The following is a 19,522-nucleotide window of genomic DNA, read 5'->3' as shown; positions in this document are numbered from 1 at the left end:
AGGGCCGGCTGTGGCCATTTGGTTTTAATTGGAAACTGTCTCTTTAAATTTCGAGGAGATCTGTGCGCATGCGTAGTAGAACCTTCTGAGAGTGGGGCTGGGGTGCCCACTAGCTCAGGCACCCCTATAGTCACCAGAATGGAGGTGCACAGATAGCAGGGGACCAATGAACAGATACCGAAGGAAAAGAATGTCCACACCTTTATCTCAGCAGTTCTGAGCATCTGTGGCCATTCCAATAATTCCCCCATGTGGTCTCACCCAAGATGGCGGCTACTGGAGCAGCCGAGCGCCCGGACTAGAAAGCAATAGATTTCTTGCTTCTGCCACAAATTCCCCTAGCTGTGAGCCTTCCAACCTTCTAAGTATTCCTTTATATTTGGTTCAGAGTTCGGAGCCTGCTTGGTCGGGTATTCTGTGTTGTTGTTGGCGGAGCTCTCTGCTACACATCCACCCGATCCACCATCTTGTTTGTTCTGATAGTTTTCTTTTGAATGAAAAATTTTTTGGTTGTAATATTGGAAAGCTTTCTTTTTCCTAGACTTCTACATTTAATCAGCTACCAATTTCTAATGATTTTTACCTCCAACATGTTTTTCATATCTGTTTTCTTAAAGTCCATCGTCACTGACCTAGTTATTAAAACCAACAAACCACCCAACCAATTGCCGTCAGGTAGAGTCTGACTCAAGGTGATCCCATGTCAGAGTAGAGTTTTCATTGGCTGATTTTTCAGAAGTTAATTGCTAGACCTTTTGAGGTACCTCTGGTTGAACTCAAAAGTCCAATTTTTCAGTTAGCAGCCAAATCTATTTAACATTTTTACCAGCCATGGACTCGGGCATAGTTTTAGTGAAATTTTTCTTTGATGTTTGCAATTCAGTAAGCATTTATAGTGTACTGATTACATACCAAGCACAGTTTCTTTTTCTTTCCTTTTATTCAAACCAGATGTCACATACATTTTATTACCAAAACTATGTATTAATGCAGGTGCATCAAAATAAAGGAAGAAATTAGAGTTTTTCCCATACATGTTCTATTGTTCAGATAGTGGATTAATTTTCAGTTTGATGTGGTAGGATACCTAGTGAAAATGATAAAGTGTAAATACAGCTGTGGCTCTTTCTAGAACTTATTGGTTCTTTTCCATTAAGTCCTCTTGGAGTGGTATTTGATTTTATTACCAGTTTCCATTGGAATAATTGGGGAATGAGGTAATTCTGTTTTTGTTTTTTGGCCAGGGATCTCTTGATCCTGAAAGTCTTATGAGAAGATAGGGTGAGGCTGGAAGGCTTCCCCTTTGATCACGATGGTGGAGAAAAGGGAGCATGAGCCTGGCACTATTTCTAAGTGCTATATAGACAGTAGTGAATAGGACACAGAAGGTCCCTGCTCTCATAGAACCAGCACTGTAGTGGGAAGAAACAAGTAAGTAAGTGAATGAATGAATTAGCTTTAGATGATTAGTGTTATGAAGAAAATAAAACACTAGTTTCCCAATGTCCTCAGAATGAAGTCCACATTCTTTAACACAATTTATAAGGCTATCAGTGACCTATCCCTGGTTTTAAGTATCCAGCCGTGTCTCTCATCATTGCTATTTTTCTTCTTGCATTTTATGTTCCAAATAGTGATTCACCGGCCCGCCCCCCATTTCCACAAACATGCCACATTATTGGTTTCATAGTCATTTGTATGTGTTTATATTTTCCATATGATAAGCACTGGATTACAAACACAAGGTCCACAGTTCAAGCCCTCTAGCCACTCCATGGGAGAAAGATGAGGTTTTATGCTTCTGCAGAGATTTAAAAAAGCTCCGGAAACCCTGTACAGGGTTGCTATGAGTTGAAACCAATTTAGCGGCACTTAACAACAACAATGTTCTCCTCTTCTCATGCCCATATCTCTACTACCCCTCACCTATGCCAGGCTGAAGCTTTCCTGATTAATTCCTATGAGAAACTTAGAGGTCATTTCTGGGAAGCTTTTTAATATGTTTAGTCAATTAGATAATCGTACTGATGCTGCTTTGTAAAATAAGCAGTGGACTGCTGATTGCAAGGTCAGCAGTTCAAACCCACCAGTCGCTCCTTGGAAACCATATGTTGTTGTTAGATGCCGAGTGGGCATCGACTCATAGCAACCTTATGCACAGCAGAATGAAACAATGCCCAATCCTGAGCCAACCTCACTACTGTTGCCACACTTGAGTCCATTGATGCTGCCACCTGGCCAATCCATCTCGCTGGGGGTCTTCCTCTTTTTCTCTGACCCTCCATCATACCAAATATGATATCCTTCTCCAGCGACTTCCCTCCTGACAATATGTCTAAAGTATGAGAGATGAAGTTTGGCCATCCTGGCCTCCAAGGAACACTCTGGCTGCACTTCTTCCAAAACAGATTTATTGGTTCTTTTGGCAACCCATGGCACTTTTAGTATTCTCCTCTAACACCATAATTCAAAGGCATCAATTCTTCTACAGTCTTCCTTATTCACTGTCCAGCTTTCGCATGCATATGAGATTATTGAAAATACCATGGCTTGGGTCAGACGAACCTTAGTCCTCAAGTTTCCATCTTTGCTCTTCAACACTTTAAAAAGTTCCATGCAGCAGATTTGCCTAATGCAATATGTCATCTGATCTCTTGACTACTGTTTCTATGAGTGTTGATAGTTGATCCAAGAAGACTGAAGTCCTTGACAACTTCAGTCTTTTCTCCGTTCATAAGAATGTAGTCTATTAGTCCAGTGGTGAGGATTTTTGTTTTCTTGACATTGATATGTAATCCATACTGAAGGCTGTGCTCTTTGATCTTCATCAGTAAATGTTTTAAGTCCTCTTTTCTTTCAGCATGCAAAATTGTATCATTTGCATACCGCAAGTTGTTAATGAGTCTTCCTCTAATCCTGATGCCACGTTTTTTTTCATAGAACCCAGCTTCTCGTCTGTATATGGAAACCATATACAGGGTTGTTAATGAGTTGGAACCAACTCAATGGCACATAACAATAATAATAACTCTGTATTTTCTTTTATTAACACTTTTACTTTCCTTTATCCTTTTACTTGCCACAGAGCATTGTACCTCCTTATTTAATAATCCCTCCACGAGATTAAAAATTTCATGAGGCAAGGAATGGTTTATTCTTACACATTTGTAATTTTCAGGATTTACTGCAGTGCTTAGCATATAGAAGGATTCATGGGTGATGAAGCCTAAATAACTTCCCATTTGCTTGAATGGTGTGAAAGTTCATGGCTCTCAAGACTCAATCCATTTTCATCTTATTTTTTGCTAAAGTCCCCCTGCTTCTCCCCTAAACTTACTGCTCCTCTGCTTCCTCCCACTTCCTGCATTCCATGTTCCATTCCCCAGTCTCTATGTACTCTGGCCAAATTGGACTACCAACTAGAGATTTTAAAAAAAAAAATTGCATAAGCATTTCAGAAAATTAAAAAAAACGTAAGTCAAAAGAAAGTGAAGTCCCCTTAAAATCCCAATGCCTGAGATAATTTTTGCATTTTTTAGCCCAACATAAAAATACGGTCATGCAGCTTCCTTTCTAAATTAGTAAATCCAGTATCTTCTGCTCCACCTGTCCCTGGGGGCTTATTGGAACCACAAGGGTCAAACCTGATCTAAAAGCCAAGCAAAGTGAGCTCAAAAGTTCATTGCATGGGCTACAAGGTGTCACTCACTATGTTATAGCTCTCTTAGCTCATATATATATGCTTAGCCATTTTTCTAATAATAAGTCAAGTAGATAAGTTCAAAAGGATTTAGACCCTAGTCTCATGATGTTTTGGAACCTGATGTGGACGAGAGACTCAGCCTTGGAGGTGGCTTCCCCCTTTTTTGGGTTGAGGGTGGCAGGTTGCTATGAAGCCCATGGGCCCACACTAAATTTACACAGGACTTTGGGAAGTGGCTAGATCTTTCTCAGTTTTAGAAGATAGAATGCTCGTCAGTTTCAGGGAGTGCCTTTCATGCCTTTGAAAGGACTGTGGCAGCTGGGACAATAGACATATTGGTGATGACCATCGTGAACTGAATTTGGAGCACCCTGCCCCCATTCTCCTGGGAAGTAAACCCACCCAAGGGTTTATTATAATCTTCAAGAGAGAGAAGGAGAACGAGACCCTCCAAATTATGACAAGATTGGATTTGTTGCCAATCTTGGCATAAAGTTTTGTAGACAGGTTTAGTTTGATATAGGCAGTGTGACATTTCTTGTTCCAGAGAGTTGTGGACAAATTCACACCTGCTTTTATTGAACTGTATCTATTCATTTAATCTACATAAAGCTGGTAAGTGAAAATTACATTGTTTCGGAAGCCCCTTCTCCAAAAAAGAAAACAACAAAAACTTAAACTAGTTGCTGTCAAGTCATTTACAACTCATGGTAACCCCATGTGTTAAAAAGTAGAACCACTCAATTGGAACGACATGTTTTTAAATGCTTCTCCATGCCTTTATTTAATTTAAAGCACTCGACCATAGAGTTGGTTTGAACCGCAGGGTCGGTGGTTCAAATTCACCAGCTGCTCCTCGGAAATACTGTACAGGGTTGCTGTGAGTCAGAACTTCTGACTCAAAAGGCACTTAACAGCAACAACAATTTATTTTCTATAACCTTTTACTTGATAAAATCATGCTTCATTAAGGTGTGGCTCAAAAACAATTCTTGTTTTTTTCAGAAGTATTGTTGGCTGCCATTGAGTCTGTTCTGACTTACAGGAACCCTTTGTACAACAGAATGAATCAATCAGGGGGCACTGTACCATCCTCACGATTGTTGCTATGTGAGAACCCATTGTCGCAGACACCATGTTTATTCTTTTTGTTGAGGGTCTTCCTCTTTTTCCTTAGCCTTTTACTTTACCAAGCATAATGTCCAGGGACTGCTCCCTCCTAATATGTCTATAGTATGTGAGAGATAGTGCAGCTTAGACCTCTTCCATTAGTACCATGGGTTCTTGATCCTACACCACTTCCTGAAATGGTTGAACGTCAACCAATTCTTTTTGGTACAGTGACTCTGTTCATTCCTCCTGTGTTCATTTTTTTAAAAGTTTGACTTCAACAACTTTATTTTTGTCTCATCCATCAAGGGCACAGGGTACCTTCATGGGCTCCAACTTTTTACTGTCTCTCCTTACAGATTGTTCCATCACCCTTAGCTAAGCGATATGTGGGTACTACCGAGAATCAAAAAGCACCTTCAACTGCAGTTAAAACTCAAGTAATTAGTGTGAAACTGAGTTGCACTTTAGCAGGTTTCCGTAAAATTGGAGAGGCAGCAGACTGGGGGAGAAAGCTCAACAGTGCCACCTATTTGGGTTATTGGGTTGCATAGTAACAACTCAAACACCATCTTTAATATGTGTCCACTGTCTATACTTAGACATTACTAGACACTCCATTCTAGCATGTGGGACATCTCATCAGGAAGCAGTGTTAAAATGGTGAGATTTGATGCTTGTTCATCTCAGAGCCATTAAGATCTTCTAGTAAACTACTTTACACTGAGCCCCACCTGTCTGACACTCCATCCCATCCATATTTTAAAAGTATAAAAACGCCAAAGCAGCTCTACTCTAGTGTGCTTTCCTTTTAACAAGTTCTTCAAATTGTAAACAAGCAACTTATATTTAGGGCAAAAACTGTCTACAGCTACAAAATTTGAACATAACACATTTTCTGCATGCTGCTTTTTCCTGTGCCTGTCTTGCTGAAAATCATTCGAGGCCATCAATGGTCAAAAGTGGTTGCTTTGAAATGGCAAATTAGCTGAACAATGAATATGTCTTTGAACAAGAGTTCAAACAGCCTGCTGTATACATTTCTATTAACCTGCTGCAAAAACAGGTTCATTGAACAAGATCCTCAAAATAGTTCTAGAACTTTAAACTTGTGTCTCAGCTTATATGGTACCCTGAATGTGATGAAAATACTTGATTCCTCCTCCATGTTTTTTTATGTAGCCTCACCATTCAAGGTTAGTAAAGTAGAGAGCACAGAAGAGAAAGATCCTCAGTAAGATGGATTGCCTCATGGCTACAACAATGCATAGGAACAATTGTGAGGCTGGTGCAGAACCTGACAGTGTTTTTATTCTGTTCGATACAGGGTTGCTATGAATCAGAATCGACTCAGTGGCATCAAACTACAATAATAACATGTTGTTCAATATTTTGCCATAGGATTCTTCAATTTTTCAACTTGGGGCTTTGATTTTTGCTTCAGTTCTTTCAACTTGAGAACGGCCAAGCATGTTCTTCCATTTGGTTTTCTAATTCCAGGTCTTTGCACTTTTCATTATAATGCTTTCTCTTCTTGAGATATCCTTTGAAATTTTATGTTCAGCGCTTTTACATCATCATTCTCATATTCACTTTAGCTGTTCTGTATAAGAGAAATTTCAGAGTCTCTCTGACATCCATTTAGTGTTTTTTTTCTTCTTTTTAGTGACCTTTTGCTTTTTTCCTTGACATCATCCCATAATTCATTTGGTCCTAGCCATTAATGTTTTTGGTCATTAATAGGTCAAATCTATTCTTGAGATGGTATCTAAATTCAGGTGAGATATACTCAAGGTTGTAGTCTAACTCTTGTGGACTTCTTTAATTTTCTTCAGCTTCAACTTGAACTTGATATGTACAATTGATGGTTTGTTCTGTAGGTGGTTCTTGGTCTTGTTCTGGTAGATACTGAGAGTCTCCATTGCCTTGTCACTAGATGTATAGCAACCCCAAATCAAATCTACCGTCATCAAGTATGTTCTTACTCACAGTGACCTTGTAGGACAGAGTAGAAATCCCCTGAGAGATGGTATCCCAGGCTGTTCATCTTTACAGAAGCAGATTGCCACATCATTCTCCTGTGTGGGACTGTTGGTTTCAAACCACCGGCCTTTCTGTTTGCAGCTGAGCACTTAGCCACTGCACCACCAGGGCTCCTCTCCATATATGTTGTTGTTGTTGTTGTTATATACCGTGGAGTTGGTTTTGACTCTTAGTGACCCTTTACAGGGTTTCCGAGGCTGTAAATCTTTATGGGAGCAGAACGCCTCATCTTTCTTCCACGGAACCACTGGTAGTTTCGAACTGTCGACCTTGAGGTTAGCAGCCCGATTTGTAACCACTACGCTACCAGAGCTACTTCTCTAATATGTAGTTATCAATTACGTTGTTTAAAAAGTTTTGTTTTTTTTACAGTGAATATGTCATTGGTCTTAGAAAATTCTATCATACAATCCTTCTCTGTCACCAAGAACTTACTTTCCAATTACCATTCATACTGTTTCCAACTTCTGCAGTCCAGTCACCAGTAATTATCAGTGTATCTTCATTGCATGTTTGAACAGTTGCAGACTGTAGACAATGGTAAAAATATTTTTATTTTTTAATCTTTAGAGGTTGCTGTGTATATTTGAATAATAGTCTTATTAACTGGTCTTCCTTATAGGTGTATGGATATTATTCTATTACTGACAACTTTATATTTCAGGATAGATCTTGAAATGTTATTTTTGACAATGACTTGTATTCATGTCCTCCTCAATGTATCATTCCTGGCATGTGAAGGGGCTTCAAAAAGTTTTTGAAAAAATTGAGTTAAAAGTTAATGGAATTTTTCCATGAACTTTTTGAAGACCCCTTGTAGTAGATTATATGATTTGTCCATTCAAAAAGGCCAAGTCCATTTCACCTCACTGATGCCTAGGCTACTGATCTTCAAGTACTCTGTTTCATTTATGACAACTTCTACTTTTCCTTGATTCATTCTTTGTGCTATCCATGTTTTGATTATTGGTTGGTATTTGCAGCTGTTTCTTCTCATTTTGAGTCATGCTACAGTAGCAAATGAAGGTCCTAAAAGCTTTACTCTACCTATCTCATTAAGGTTGACTTTACCTTGAGGAGATACCTCTTCCCCTGCTATTTTTTAAGTGCTTTCCAACTTGAGGAGATCATCTTCTGGTACTGTATCAGAAATTGTTCTGCTATTATCCTAAGGTTCTCACTGGCCATTTTTTCCAGAATTAGATCCCCAGGTCTACCCATTCTGTCTTTAGAAGTTCTACTAAAAATTGTCCACCATGGGTGACCCTGTTAGTATTTGAAATACCAGTGAATTATGGTGATATAGCTTCCAGCATCACAGTAACACCCAAGCCACCTCAGTATCACAACCAGATTGACAAGTACCTATTCTTCTAGGCAGAATTAACTGTTGCCTTTCTTAGTAGTGTGCTCATAGTAATTTGTTCTAAGTTCTCAATATAAATATAATGCTTATCTTTAAGGAAAAGTTTAGGATATGGTCTATATTGTATGTCTTTTTGTAACCACGTTGTAAGCAGTGTAGTTGCATTAAATGTTCTTGGTCAGCATTGTTGTTGTTAAAGTATCTTGGGCAGCCTTAATGAGTATTAATGGTGGTTTCTTCATTGCTATCTAATCTACACATTTGAGAATTTCAGTTACTGTGGAGAAGTAGGTTAGAGGTAGTATAGTGTCAACAGTGGGACATGGAGTCTGGGACTCATCCTGAATCCACACTTCAGGTGTATACTATAGTAAGTGACTCTTAGGGAAATAATTTATCTTCTTAGAGCTAAAATTTTCTCATCTGTATAGTGAAAATAAAGATAATAGCTGCTTTGCCTTTTTAATAGAATGTGGTAAGAATCAAAATCATATATATGAGAGTTCTTTGAACACTCCAAAATATCTAAATGGTGGGAGCAGTTGAATTTTTTCTCATACATCTTCCCTATTCTTTTAGACCACGGCACAGTGTAGCAAGTTTAGAAAGCATTGTGAATGAAGCTAAGAACATTCCAGCCTTTCTACCCAATGTTTTATCCCTGAAAGAAGCCTTGCAAAAGGCTCGAGAATGGACAGCAAAAGTAGAAGCTATTCAGGTAAGGGAACGTTATCCTAATGTTCAGGTAATGTGTGTCACAGATGAATACTTTAATTATTTGACTAAAATAACTATAATAAAGCAATTGTAGTACTAAAAATTCACTAGTTCTTAAAATTCTTTTGAATTTTAGGATTCAAAATAAATAATTAGCTACTTAAACATTACTTGTGTCTGTTGACTGCCTGTTATGAAACATGAAGGAATCACCTAATTATTTAACTTTCAGCGTAAGGAATTTATTCTCTGTTGTATTCTTGCTGTCTTTTTCTATGTGCATAAATTAATTTTATAAAAAAAGACACAGAAAAAGCAAATGAAATGAACATGTATTAACACTTAGTAAATAAGATATGACTTCAGATCTCAAATAGCATATTTTCTAGTTGGAGAGACATATGTATATGTATCTAATTCAAAGTGAAGTAAGTACTAGATAGAGATAAATATGTGCTTGAATATGTAATATTTCTTCTGAACTCTAAAAGCCATAGAAAAGTAAGGAGACATCATCTAACTGTTCAGATAGTGCCCGTTTCACAGATTAACCTTTCTTTGGCCATTCAAGGAGACGGTTGACCATTTTGACCTTTTTTTTTTTTTTTTTTTTAATCTTTGCTGAGAAAGGTGGAAATCTGGGAAACTGAGGGCAGGCACAGTTCGATGTGGGGGAGAGGGAGCTAATTGGCATAAGGACGTTCTCTCTGGAGGGAGGCGGCTTCTCAGCATAGATAGATTACCGGCTTCGTGAGATGCTGGCAGCAGTCCAGGAGGCTTCCCATGACTATGGTGGAGCCGGTGATAGCACTGGCTCGTTGTGGTTCTTCCCACGGGTTTGCATGGTGAAGCTGAGGTCTGTGAAGCCCACAGGGTCTGCTCTACTCCATGTCCACCACGTGCATGTCTGAGAGCCTGAGATCTGTCACCAGCACACCAACCATGCAATTGAAGCCTAGACTGGGGGCAGCCAGGACAGCTGCCACCATGATGTTGGAGTTTCAGGCAGAGGCATGAAGTACATGCCTTGGACAGGGCCCTCATAGAGTATGATGCAGGGGCTGGTCCGGATCACTATGACCAGGGCCCGCCTCCAGACGGAAATCATCAGGATGTGTGGCCATGGTGGCACGGAGACTCTGGAAGTGACCACAGATGAATTCTTTAACCATTTAATTCATATATGTTACTATCTGTTTATGGGTTTTTTTTTATTGCAACCAACATGACAGAGTTGTAAAATAGCTCAAAGAGAATCTAAACATACACCCTTATTGTTGTTGTTAAGACCATGGAGTCAGTTCCGACTCACAGCGACCCTGCACAGGGTTTCCGAGGCTGTAAATCTTTACAGGAGCAGAAAGCCTCATCTTTCTCCTGCGGAACAGCTGGTAGTTTTGAACTGCTGACCTTGGGGTTAGCAGCCCAATTCGTAACCACTACGCTACCAGAGCACCTTCACCATACACCCTTAGAATCACATAATCTAGAGGGTTTGCTAGACAACATCCAATATTCTAAAATAAAAACCAGTAATCTGTGCTCATTTCACATTTTAGTTCTGATAACCATCTCAATATTGTTTTGGAAGCAGAAACGAGTCCTGGTGTGATGCTAATAAGATGCGCACTGAGCTGCTAACCACAAAGTCGGCAGTTCAAACTTATGTGGTATTAAAGGATTTCTAGTGTAGTGTTATAGCCGTTCCTCAGAAACCCTGTTCAGGGATCGCTATGAGTTGAAACTGAGTCTACGGCATATAACAATAACATTTAGTATTTAAAGGAGTTCTGGTGGCATAATGGTTAAGCTGTGTTGACCAAAAAGTCAGCAATTTCTTCTTGGGAGAAAATACCTGAAGATCGGTTTCCATAAAGGTTACAGCCTGGGAAGCCTTTTGAGGCAGTTCTTCTCTTGTCATACTGTGTTGGTGCAGAATTGACTCAATGGCACACAACAATGACAACTTGAAAGGGAGTTTCAAAAAATTCATGGAAAAATTAAGCTAAACGATAATGGAATTTTCCCACAAACTTTTGTGAAGCCCTTTTGTATAATACTGGACCGTTTTATCTATTTGAAAATTCATTTATTCATTCCTAACTTCATTTTTTTCCCTGAAGCTTTTATTGTGAATTGAGTGATAGTTTACATGGCAGAACATTGGTTTTCACTTAACTTACTGTATTGTGTTTCATTGCAATAATTACAGTCCCCTCCCTACACCATCTGTTTTTGCCTCTATTCCCTCTCCTTGTTTCTTTTTTTTGATGTACACAAAAATATGTTCGTTTAAACAGCCAAAGGGCACATTTTGCAAACCCACCTCCTGTCCACCAGCACACAGCCTTTCCCTTTCCATGAGTCTAGAGTTCTCAGCTGTTCTATCTTTCCACGCCAGCATCTCTGCTTCCTGCTTCTCTGGTTAGGAACCCACATTCTGTTCATGCTCTTCCCTCTTGGTGGTCCTTGGGTCTTCTGTTCCTGGAATGTAAGATGAACTACTCACTCCTTTTTGTTACACAACTTCTACCTTTACAGTTGTGACGATAGCAATTAGTCATGGTAACAATTACTATTGAATCAAAAATTCCTATCCCTATCTCCTTTCACCAGACCAATCTAGACAAGATGAAAACTATTCCATGGGATTCTACCTCCCTCCACCCTACTCCTCACTCTGAAACTAAACGCCCTCTTGAAAACTTGTATCCCTAACTGCATTTGTAAAAAGCCTTGGTAACTTAGTGGGTTAATGATTGGGATGCTAACCATAATGCTGGTGGTTCAGACCCATCACCACTGTAAGGGAGAAAAATGAGGCTGTCTGCTCTTGTAAAGCTCTGTAGTCTTGGAAACTCAGGTGCGATTCTATTCTGTTATATAGAGTCACTTTGAGTTGACATGGACTTGATGACAAAGTTTTGTTTTGTTTTGGTTTTTTGGCAGGGGAGAGGCGGTAACTGCATTTATACAGGGGACCTTCAAGAAGTTCATGGAAAATTCATCATCTTTTAATCTATTTTTTTCTATGAACTTTTGAAACACTTTTATATATGCCTAATCTTTGGATTCTCCTTTAAACTGATTTTTATATCTTTATGGCTTCTTCATTAATTAGTAAAATAAAATCTTTAATAGCATGTTCATTTAAAAACTTATACAAATTTTTTATAGGCATTAGAAGTTATATTAGTTCAAGAGCTGCAATTTAAGTTTAGATAATGATATTTAATAATAAAAAAAATGAACACTAAATTCTTTGTAAAAATTTCCAGCAACATATTGGAAGACTCCATAATTATGTGAAAGTGTACTTTTATTTTGAACTAAAAATGAACACTAAATTCTTTGTAAAAATTTCCAGCAACATATTGGAAGACTCCAAATTATATGAAAATGTACTTTCATCTTTCAGAGTGGCAGCAGCTATGCTTACTTGGAACAACTGGAGAGCTTATCTGCTAAAGGGCGCCCTATTCCTGTGCGTCTTGATACCCTGCCCCAAGTGGAGTCACAGGTAGCAGCAGCACGAGCGTGGAGAGAACGGACAGGACGGACCTTTCTGAAGAAGAATTCTAGCCATACATTGTTACAGGTAAGGAGTGACTTTATTCTGTGTACACATAATTCAAAAATCTCATCAACAGTTGGTAATTTAGTACCTCTAGATAACAAACTGCTGGTGAAGGTGATTTCCAGTTTATCTGATTGCAGGTTTACTAGTGCCTCCTCTTCGGTAGTAGCACCCATTGATTGAAATCTAGAGCCTTTAGCAAACTCATTTCTGGCTCATCTTATCCTGGTCTAGAAAAGGCAATCAGTCTGGATTTATTTCTGTTGTTACTGTACTTTGTCACTTGGAGGTCTTATTTTTTAGGCGCACAAGGCTGAATATCCCTCATTCTTTTTGTCTTGAGCAGTTGAACATAATAGTTAAGACTTTAGAATAAGGTAGTTTTAGTTTGAGGACTGGCTTCCTGTTTGCTGACCCTGTGCCCTTGGTAAGTTGTTTCTTTCTGATCCTCAGTTTCCCTTGTTTGTAACATGAGCATAGTAATGCCTACTTCATAGAGTTGTTATGAAGAATGAACTTAATGTGTGTCTAAAGTCCCTAGGAGAGTGCCTGGTACATGATGAATGCTCAGTAAATGCTGCGTTTTACTATTTTTACTTTGTTGTTGTTTAGTGCTGTTAAGTCAGTTCCAACTCACAGTGACCCTGTGTAGGGTTTCCAAGGAGTGACTGGTGAGTTTGAACTGCCGACCTTGTGGTTCAACTGCCCTTGCAATCCAGTGCTTTATCCCACAGCACCACACCATATTTATTTATTATTTTAACTTTTTATTGTGAATTGAGTGAAGGTAAACAGACAAGATCATGAGCCTTACTTTCAACCAATCATACGTTGTGTTTCATCTCAATGATTACACTCCCCTCCCTATAACAGCAGTTATCCTGCTTTTACCCTCTGGTTTCCCTTTTGTATCTTATTTTTTACAAACGAATAAAGCAAAAATATTTGATGTATATATACAAAACAAAAAATATATATTCATTTAAATGTCCAAAGGGCACATTTTTCAAACCAGCCTCCTGCCTGCAGGCACACAACCTTTCTTAGTCCCTGGGCCTGGAGTCCTGAGCTTCTCTGTCTTGCCATGCCATCGTCTCTGCTGTCGCTGCTTTTCTGGGTAGGATTTCATGCTCTGCTTTCTTGATGGTCATAGGATCTTCTGTCCCTGAAATAAAGATGAACTCTTCCCCCTTTAAGTACACAATCTTGTACAATTACAGTTTGTCACAATCACGATTAATCCTAATAACAGTTACTCACAATTGAGTCATAAAAACATATCACTATCCTTCCCCATCCCCTTCACCAGATCCATCTGGAAAAGAGGAAAACTATTCAATGGGAATTCTACCTTCTTCCCCTTGTTCTGAAACAAAGCACACTCATGAAAGCCTGTAAGCCAGACACTTCATGCCTTCACAGCTTTCTGTTTTTATAGCCAATGTCTAAGTTGCCCATCCCTATCAGCCCAGTTCACGAAGGAAAGAAAAAAGAAGCTGGTTCCCTGGTATAAAGAATACTTCCATTTTGGTTGGAATTTTAAGCAAATACATCCATCAGCAAAGTTCATCCAGTTCATCAAATTGTAGCAATTTATGCTTGCTCCCAGTATTAACTATTTTTTAAACGAGACTTCATTGTTTTGGTTTTATCTTTATTATAGGTGTTAAGTCCTCGGACTGACATTGGTATATATGGAAGCGGTAAAAACAGAAGGAAAAAGGTAAAAGAACTAATAGAAAAAGAAAAGGATCTGGACCTTGAACCTTTGAGTGATCTGGAGGAAGGACTGGAGGAAACTCGAGATACTACTGTGGTGGTAAGGAGTTATGTAATAATAGATCTTGAACTTGCTTGCTGAATACAAATTCTGTGAGGCTATTAGCAGATGAACTCTTTTTACGTTGATCATTTTATTCATTCTTTTCATCCTCAAAGCTAGCCTAATTTGTATTCCAGATCTGTTTCCTTTGCCATATACTCTGATACCTTAATCCCACAATTTCCCCCTTCACGTTCAAGCATCATCAAATATTGTCTCCCCACAGGTACCTTCTAGCATGATTTGGACTTTGTTGTATTTGAAACCAGATAAAGAAACAATAATATCAAAGATCACATTCTCTGTACTTTTCCTTTCTAATTCTTTCCTGTGACCTATGGGTGATTTTGAGAGCTCTGTCCCTGACTTGTTCTTACGGTCAACTCTTTTTCAGAACTCATCCACTTGACCCTCACAATTTATATCTCTAACTCTGGCTTCTCACCTTTTCATCAGTATTATATATCTAATGACATTAAGAATATTTCCCCTAGGACATCAGTTTCTGTATGTCAAAATTTGAAACAAATCACATATTTGTTATCTCTTTTCCTTTTAAACTCCTGTACCCTGTTCTCTGACTTCACAACAATTTCCTTTCTGACAGTTCTTTTTTAAGAAGGTAATGTTAGTCCTTTCCTCTCTATCATCAAGTTTAACCAAATGCACTTAAAGAAAATATGATTTCAAGGAACCAGCATGGGTTTTGTTTGGGCCATTAAGTGGGATGACTACAGGAGACATAATGTGTGGATTTTAATAAGCTATGTCATATCCTGGTATTTGAGATGATTAATTATCAGCTAGATGATATTATAGATGAAGTCATTACTTGAAAATCAAAACAAAAATGTACTAATTAATTGATCACATCAAAGTAAAAGAAAATCTAGGATAACATGTAACTGTTTTGCCTCTTAACATTGTGAGAAAATCCAGGAGGGAAAAAGCAATACCTATGCACCTTTATCGAACTATTTTTATTTTTGCTACTTTGGCTTTGGCTTTATGGTCATACATATTTTTTATATTTAGAAAATGTGTTTGTCATCCAGTTAAGTAAAAATTATACAGTTTTACTTTATTTTCCATATCTGTTTTTTTTGTTTTACTGTTTGTTTAATAACCCACTAAAATACCCAGCGACATTGGGTCGATTCTGACTTGTAATGAACCTGTTTAGGATTTCCAAAGCTATAAATCTTTATGGAAGCAGCAAACCTTGTCTTTCTCCCAGGGAGCTGCTGATGGATTTGAACTGCTGACTTTGTGGTTAGCAGCCCAGCACTTATCTTCCAGCACCACCATAGCACCTTGTTTAATATTCCATCAAATTATCTATAAGTTTCTGAACAATCCTACTGTTGAACATTTTGGTGGTTACTAAGTACTCCCTATTATAATTAAAAATGAAGTGAACTTCTTTGTGTAAGCTTCTTATGAATTATTATCTTAAACTTGTCTCTTAGGAGTGGTAGAATCTAGTAGCATTTTGTTACTGTTAATTACTTTGCTTTTTAAAGGAAAGGTATCATTTTAATTGCACTTGTGTTTTAGCACTTAGTAATATAAGTATTCAATAAAATATTGGAAGCTGGTGAGAATTATTGAAAGGCAGATCTTTTTTATTTTTTTAAGGAAGGAGGAATGTGTTAGGATTTCTCAGAGCCTGAGTAAGTAGAAAGAAATTAAAATGTGTTTGGGCAATATATAATAGTAGGAAATTACAGAGACTAGGTAACCTGATATATAGGCCTTCCGCCTACAAATGATCTGTTTTGAAGCCAGTGAAAATCATCTCTCATTAGATAGTTTGCCTATCAAGCCAGTCTTTTTGGACAAATAGGACCAAAAATTATTTCAAACTTGTTTCAAAGCTACTGGCAATTAAAATCATAATGTATGGAGAGTATTTAATTAAATTTCATTTGCTTTTATTTACTTTGTTGAAATTAGTTGCATAAAAACTGTTGTTATAATTGAGCATCAGGTTTTATTATTTTACCTCCACAAGAATTTGGAGAGACCTTCTAGAAAGAAATAATAATTGATTTGTATGAATTACAAGGGTGGGTATGAAAAATGAATGAGAGAATGACGTGCAAGGGTGGGTATGAGAAATATATGTTTATTTATTTTAAACTTTTTGTGATTCGAGTGAAGATCATTAGTTTTGCATTCAACAGATTGCATACACTTCATATCATCTCAATGATTACAGTTCCATCAGTGTGACGTCACCTATCTCACTTCCTTCCTGTGGTTCCTGTCTCCATGCCTCTTCCTTTTCCAATTCTTCTGAACTGTGTCCTTGGGTAAATGCTGTGATCTCAAATAGTTGGCCATTCTTTGGTATGTGTACCTCACCAGTATTGTTGTCCCCTATCTATTTCTATTGCTTGGCTGAAAATTGAGCCATAGGGTTGAGTTTAGTTACAGACCTGAAAGATGATCAGTGGCCATAGTCTCAAGCTGTTGTTTCTGGCTGACCAGTAAGTCTGGCTTCTTTTTTTTTTTTTAAATTTTTGTTCCACCTTTTCTCCCACTTTATCTAGAACCTTCTAATGTGATATCTTTCAGACCAATTGGTAGTGGTAGCTGGGTACTGTCTAGTTCTTCTGGTTGCAGGGTCACATGGACTGATGAAACTAATATTTTTGAGTGTGTATTGTGCAAAGGAGCCCTGATGGTATAGTGGATTACCACAAGGACTGGTAATCGAGAGGTCAGCAGTTCAAATCTATCAGCCACTCAGGAGAAAACAGAGGCTTTCTCCTCTCATAAAGATTTACAGTCTCAGAAACGCTAAATGAGTTGGAATCGACTACCTGGCAGTGGGTTTGATTCTTTGGGATACATTGTACATGTCGACATGCCAAGTTAAACACTTTCATGTGTTATTTTACTTAATCCTTAAAACAACAAAATGAGATTATTACCCTCATTTTTCAGAAAACGAAGATTCAAAGAGTTTGTGTTGTGCCCCGGATCAGTAAAAGAGCAAGGCTTGCTTCATGGCCAACTTGCTTGATGACTTCAAAGCATACTTTCATTCTACTATACCCCCAGAATTTAAAAAATACTATACTGATCTAAATGATCAAGTATAGTATCATTTCGCCCATTTCACAGGAGGACTGTTTCCTTAGAAATTGTTAGGCTGAAGTTGTTGACAGAGCTGATACTTTTTAAAAGCAATATTTTTGTTACCACGAGGCCACAATTTAGGGAAGAACCCATAGCCTTAAAGACTTGGTATTTTGGGTGTATATTGAAATGACTTCTTTTAATTAAGAACTTATTGTTTACAGGTGGCAGTTTTCAGAGAAAGGGAGCAAAAGGAGATTGAAGCCATGCATTCCCTCAGAGCAGCCAACTTAGCCAAGATGACAATGGTGGACCACATAGAAGAAGTGAAATTTTGTATATGCCGCAAGACAGCCAGTGGGTTTATGCTACAGTGTGAGCTCTGCAAAGACTGGTTCCATAACAGCTGTGTTCCCCTTCCTAAATCAAGTTCTCAGAAAAAGGGATCCAGCTGGCAAGCTAAAGAAGTAAAATTCCTTTGCCCACTTTGTATGCGGTCTCGTAGACCCAGGCTAGAGACTATTTTGTCACTCCTGGTATCCCTTCAGAAGTTGCCTGTACGGTTGCCTGAAGGAGAGGCCCTACAGTGTTTGACAGAACGGGCTATGAGTTGGCAAGATAGAGCACGACAAGCCCTGGCTACAGATGAATTGTCCTCTGCCCTGGCCAAGCTGTCTGTGTTGAGCCAACGTATGGTGGAACAGGCAGCTCGAGAAAAAACTGAAAAGATCATTAGTGCAGAGCTCCAAAAAGCAGCTGCCAATCCTGACTTACAGGCAAGTGTTGGACTTACATTCTTTTTCTATTTCCTCATATAATATTTGTCAAGTGTCAGTGTTTGAACTGCAAGGTTGGCGGTTCAAGCTCGCCAGCCAGTCCTCAGAAACCCTATCTAGGGTCGCTATGGGTCAGAACCAACCTGATGGCACTTAACAACAACAATGATCAATTAAATATTTCTTACCAGTTGATTAGGAAGACAAAGTAACTTGCTAGCAATTATGTTATCTCTAACATCTTTTTCTGCATACATCCAAAGCATTTTCTTTGGATGTATACCTAGGTCATTTTAGTGAAATATTACTTGGAGATACCATTCTAGTGGACCTTGACATCATTATCAAATAGTGGGATATCTACTAACTGCTGAAGAATTCTATTAGCAGTTTTGCAAGTTCTTATATATTGGTGGTGTTAAGCACATTTTGGAGTCTTACTGTGGCACTGTAGGTTAATGCACTGGACTGCAAGTTCAGTTTGAACCATAAGGACGATGGTTCAAGCTCACCAGCCACTCCTCAGAAATCCTATACAGGGTTGCTATGGATTGGAACTGATTCATTGGCACTTCACAACAACAAGAAGCATATATTGTTTACCTGTGTTTGTTTCATTATGTCTCTGTTCATCTTGGAATTGTTTGTTGTTTAGGGACACTTACCTAGTTTCCAGCAGTCTGCTTTTAACCGGGTGGTAAGCAGCAGTGTATCATCTTCCCCTCGACAAACAGTTGACTATGATGATGAAGAAACAGATTCTGATGAAGACATTCGGGAAACATATGGCTATGACATGAAGGTAAATTACATGTTGAAGTTAGAACAGATTATTTGGTATCAATGATTCTTTTGATAATACCACAGTGATGGTGAAGAGAAGGTTTTGGCAAGGTTGTTATGTTTGGATCCTATTTACCCTTTCATTGTCATTTCATGCCAGTTATAAGTCAAGAGCAAAAACTTTGTCTTTTTGCCTTGTAATAGCGTCATGATCTAGGCAGATGTCCTCGCAGTTCTCAGTTGCTCTATTTAGAAATCTGTCTGTTATCAGGGAGTTTTTAGTGTGGTATTAGAGACTTCCTCCAAAGAACTATGCAGATTTTCCCCCTACACTGCTTAATTATCTTTTCTTAGTCTTTTCAGTGGACAAATCAGGTACATACTCCCATCAGCATTAAAACTCGTAGGATGTTAAATTAAAGCCATCAGTCATAGACACTTAGAAATTTATTTCTAGAAAAATATTTTTCTCAGGATCTGGATTGTTAATTCCAAGGGGTTTTTTTTTTGGTTCCAACCCTGCAAAGTATTGCCACCG

General features: G+C 38.4%; 1 protein-coding gene across 1 annotated transcript in view; it reads left to right on the top strand.

Moving 5' to 3' along the window:
• KDM5A (lysine (K)-specific demethylase 5A) overlaps positions 1-19,522 on the top strand; it is a 160,131-nt gene that overhangs the window by 116,176 nt on the left and 24,433 nt on the right. Inside the window, exons 20-24 of the mRNA XM_006862704.1 lie at positions 8,802-8,940; positions 12,358-12,537; positions 14,180-14,335; positions 17,650-18,201; positions 18,857-19,003. Coding sequence (XP_006862766.1) covers positions 8,802-8,940; positions 12,358-12,537; positions 14,180-14,335; positions 17,650-18,201; positions 18,857-19,003 — 1,174 coding nt within the window. The remainder of the gene's footprint in view (positions 1-8,801; positions 8,941-12,357; positions 12,538-14,179; positions 14,336-17,649; positions 18,202-18,856; positions 19,004-19,522) is intronic.

The sequence above is a fragment of the Chrysochloris asiatica genome, unplaced genomic scaffold (assembly GCF_000296735.1).
Source record: "Chrysochloris asiatica unplaced genomic scaffold, ChrAsi1.0 scaffold00050, whole genome shotgun sequence".
NCBI classification, from domain to species: domain Eukaryota; kingdom Metazoa; phylum Chordata; class Mammalia; order Afrosoricida; family Chrysochloridae; genus Chrysochloris; species Chrysochloris asiatica.
The sequence above is the reverse complement of the archived record's forward strand: the minus strand, read 5'-3'. Positions and strand labels throughout refer to the sequence as shown.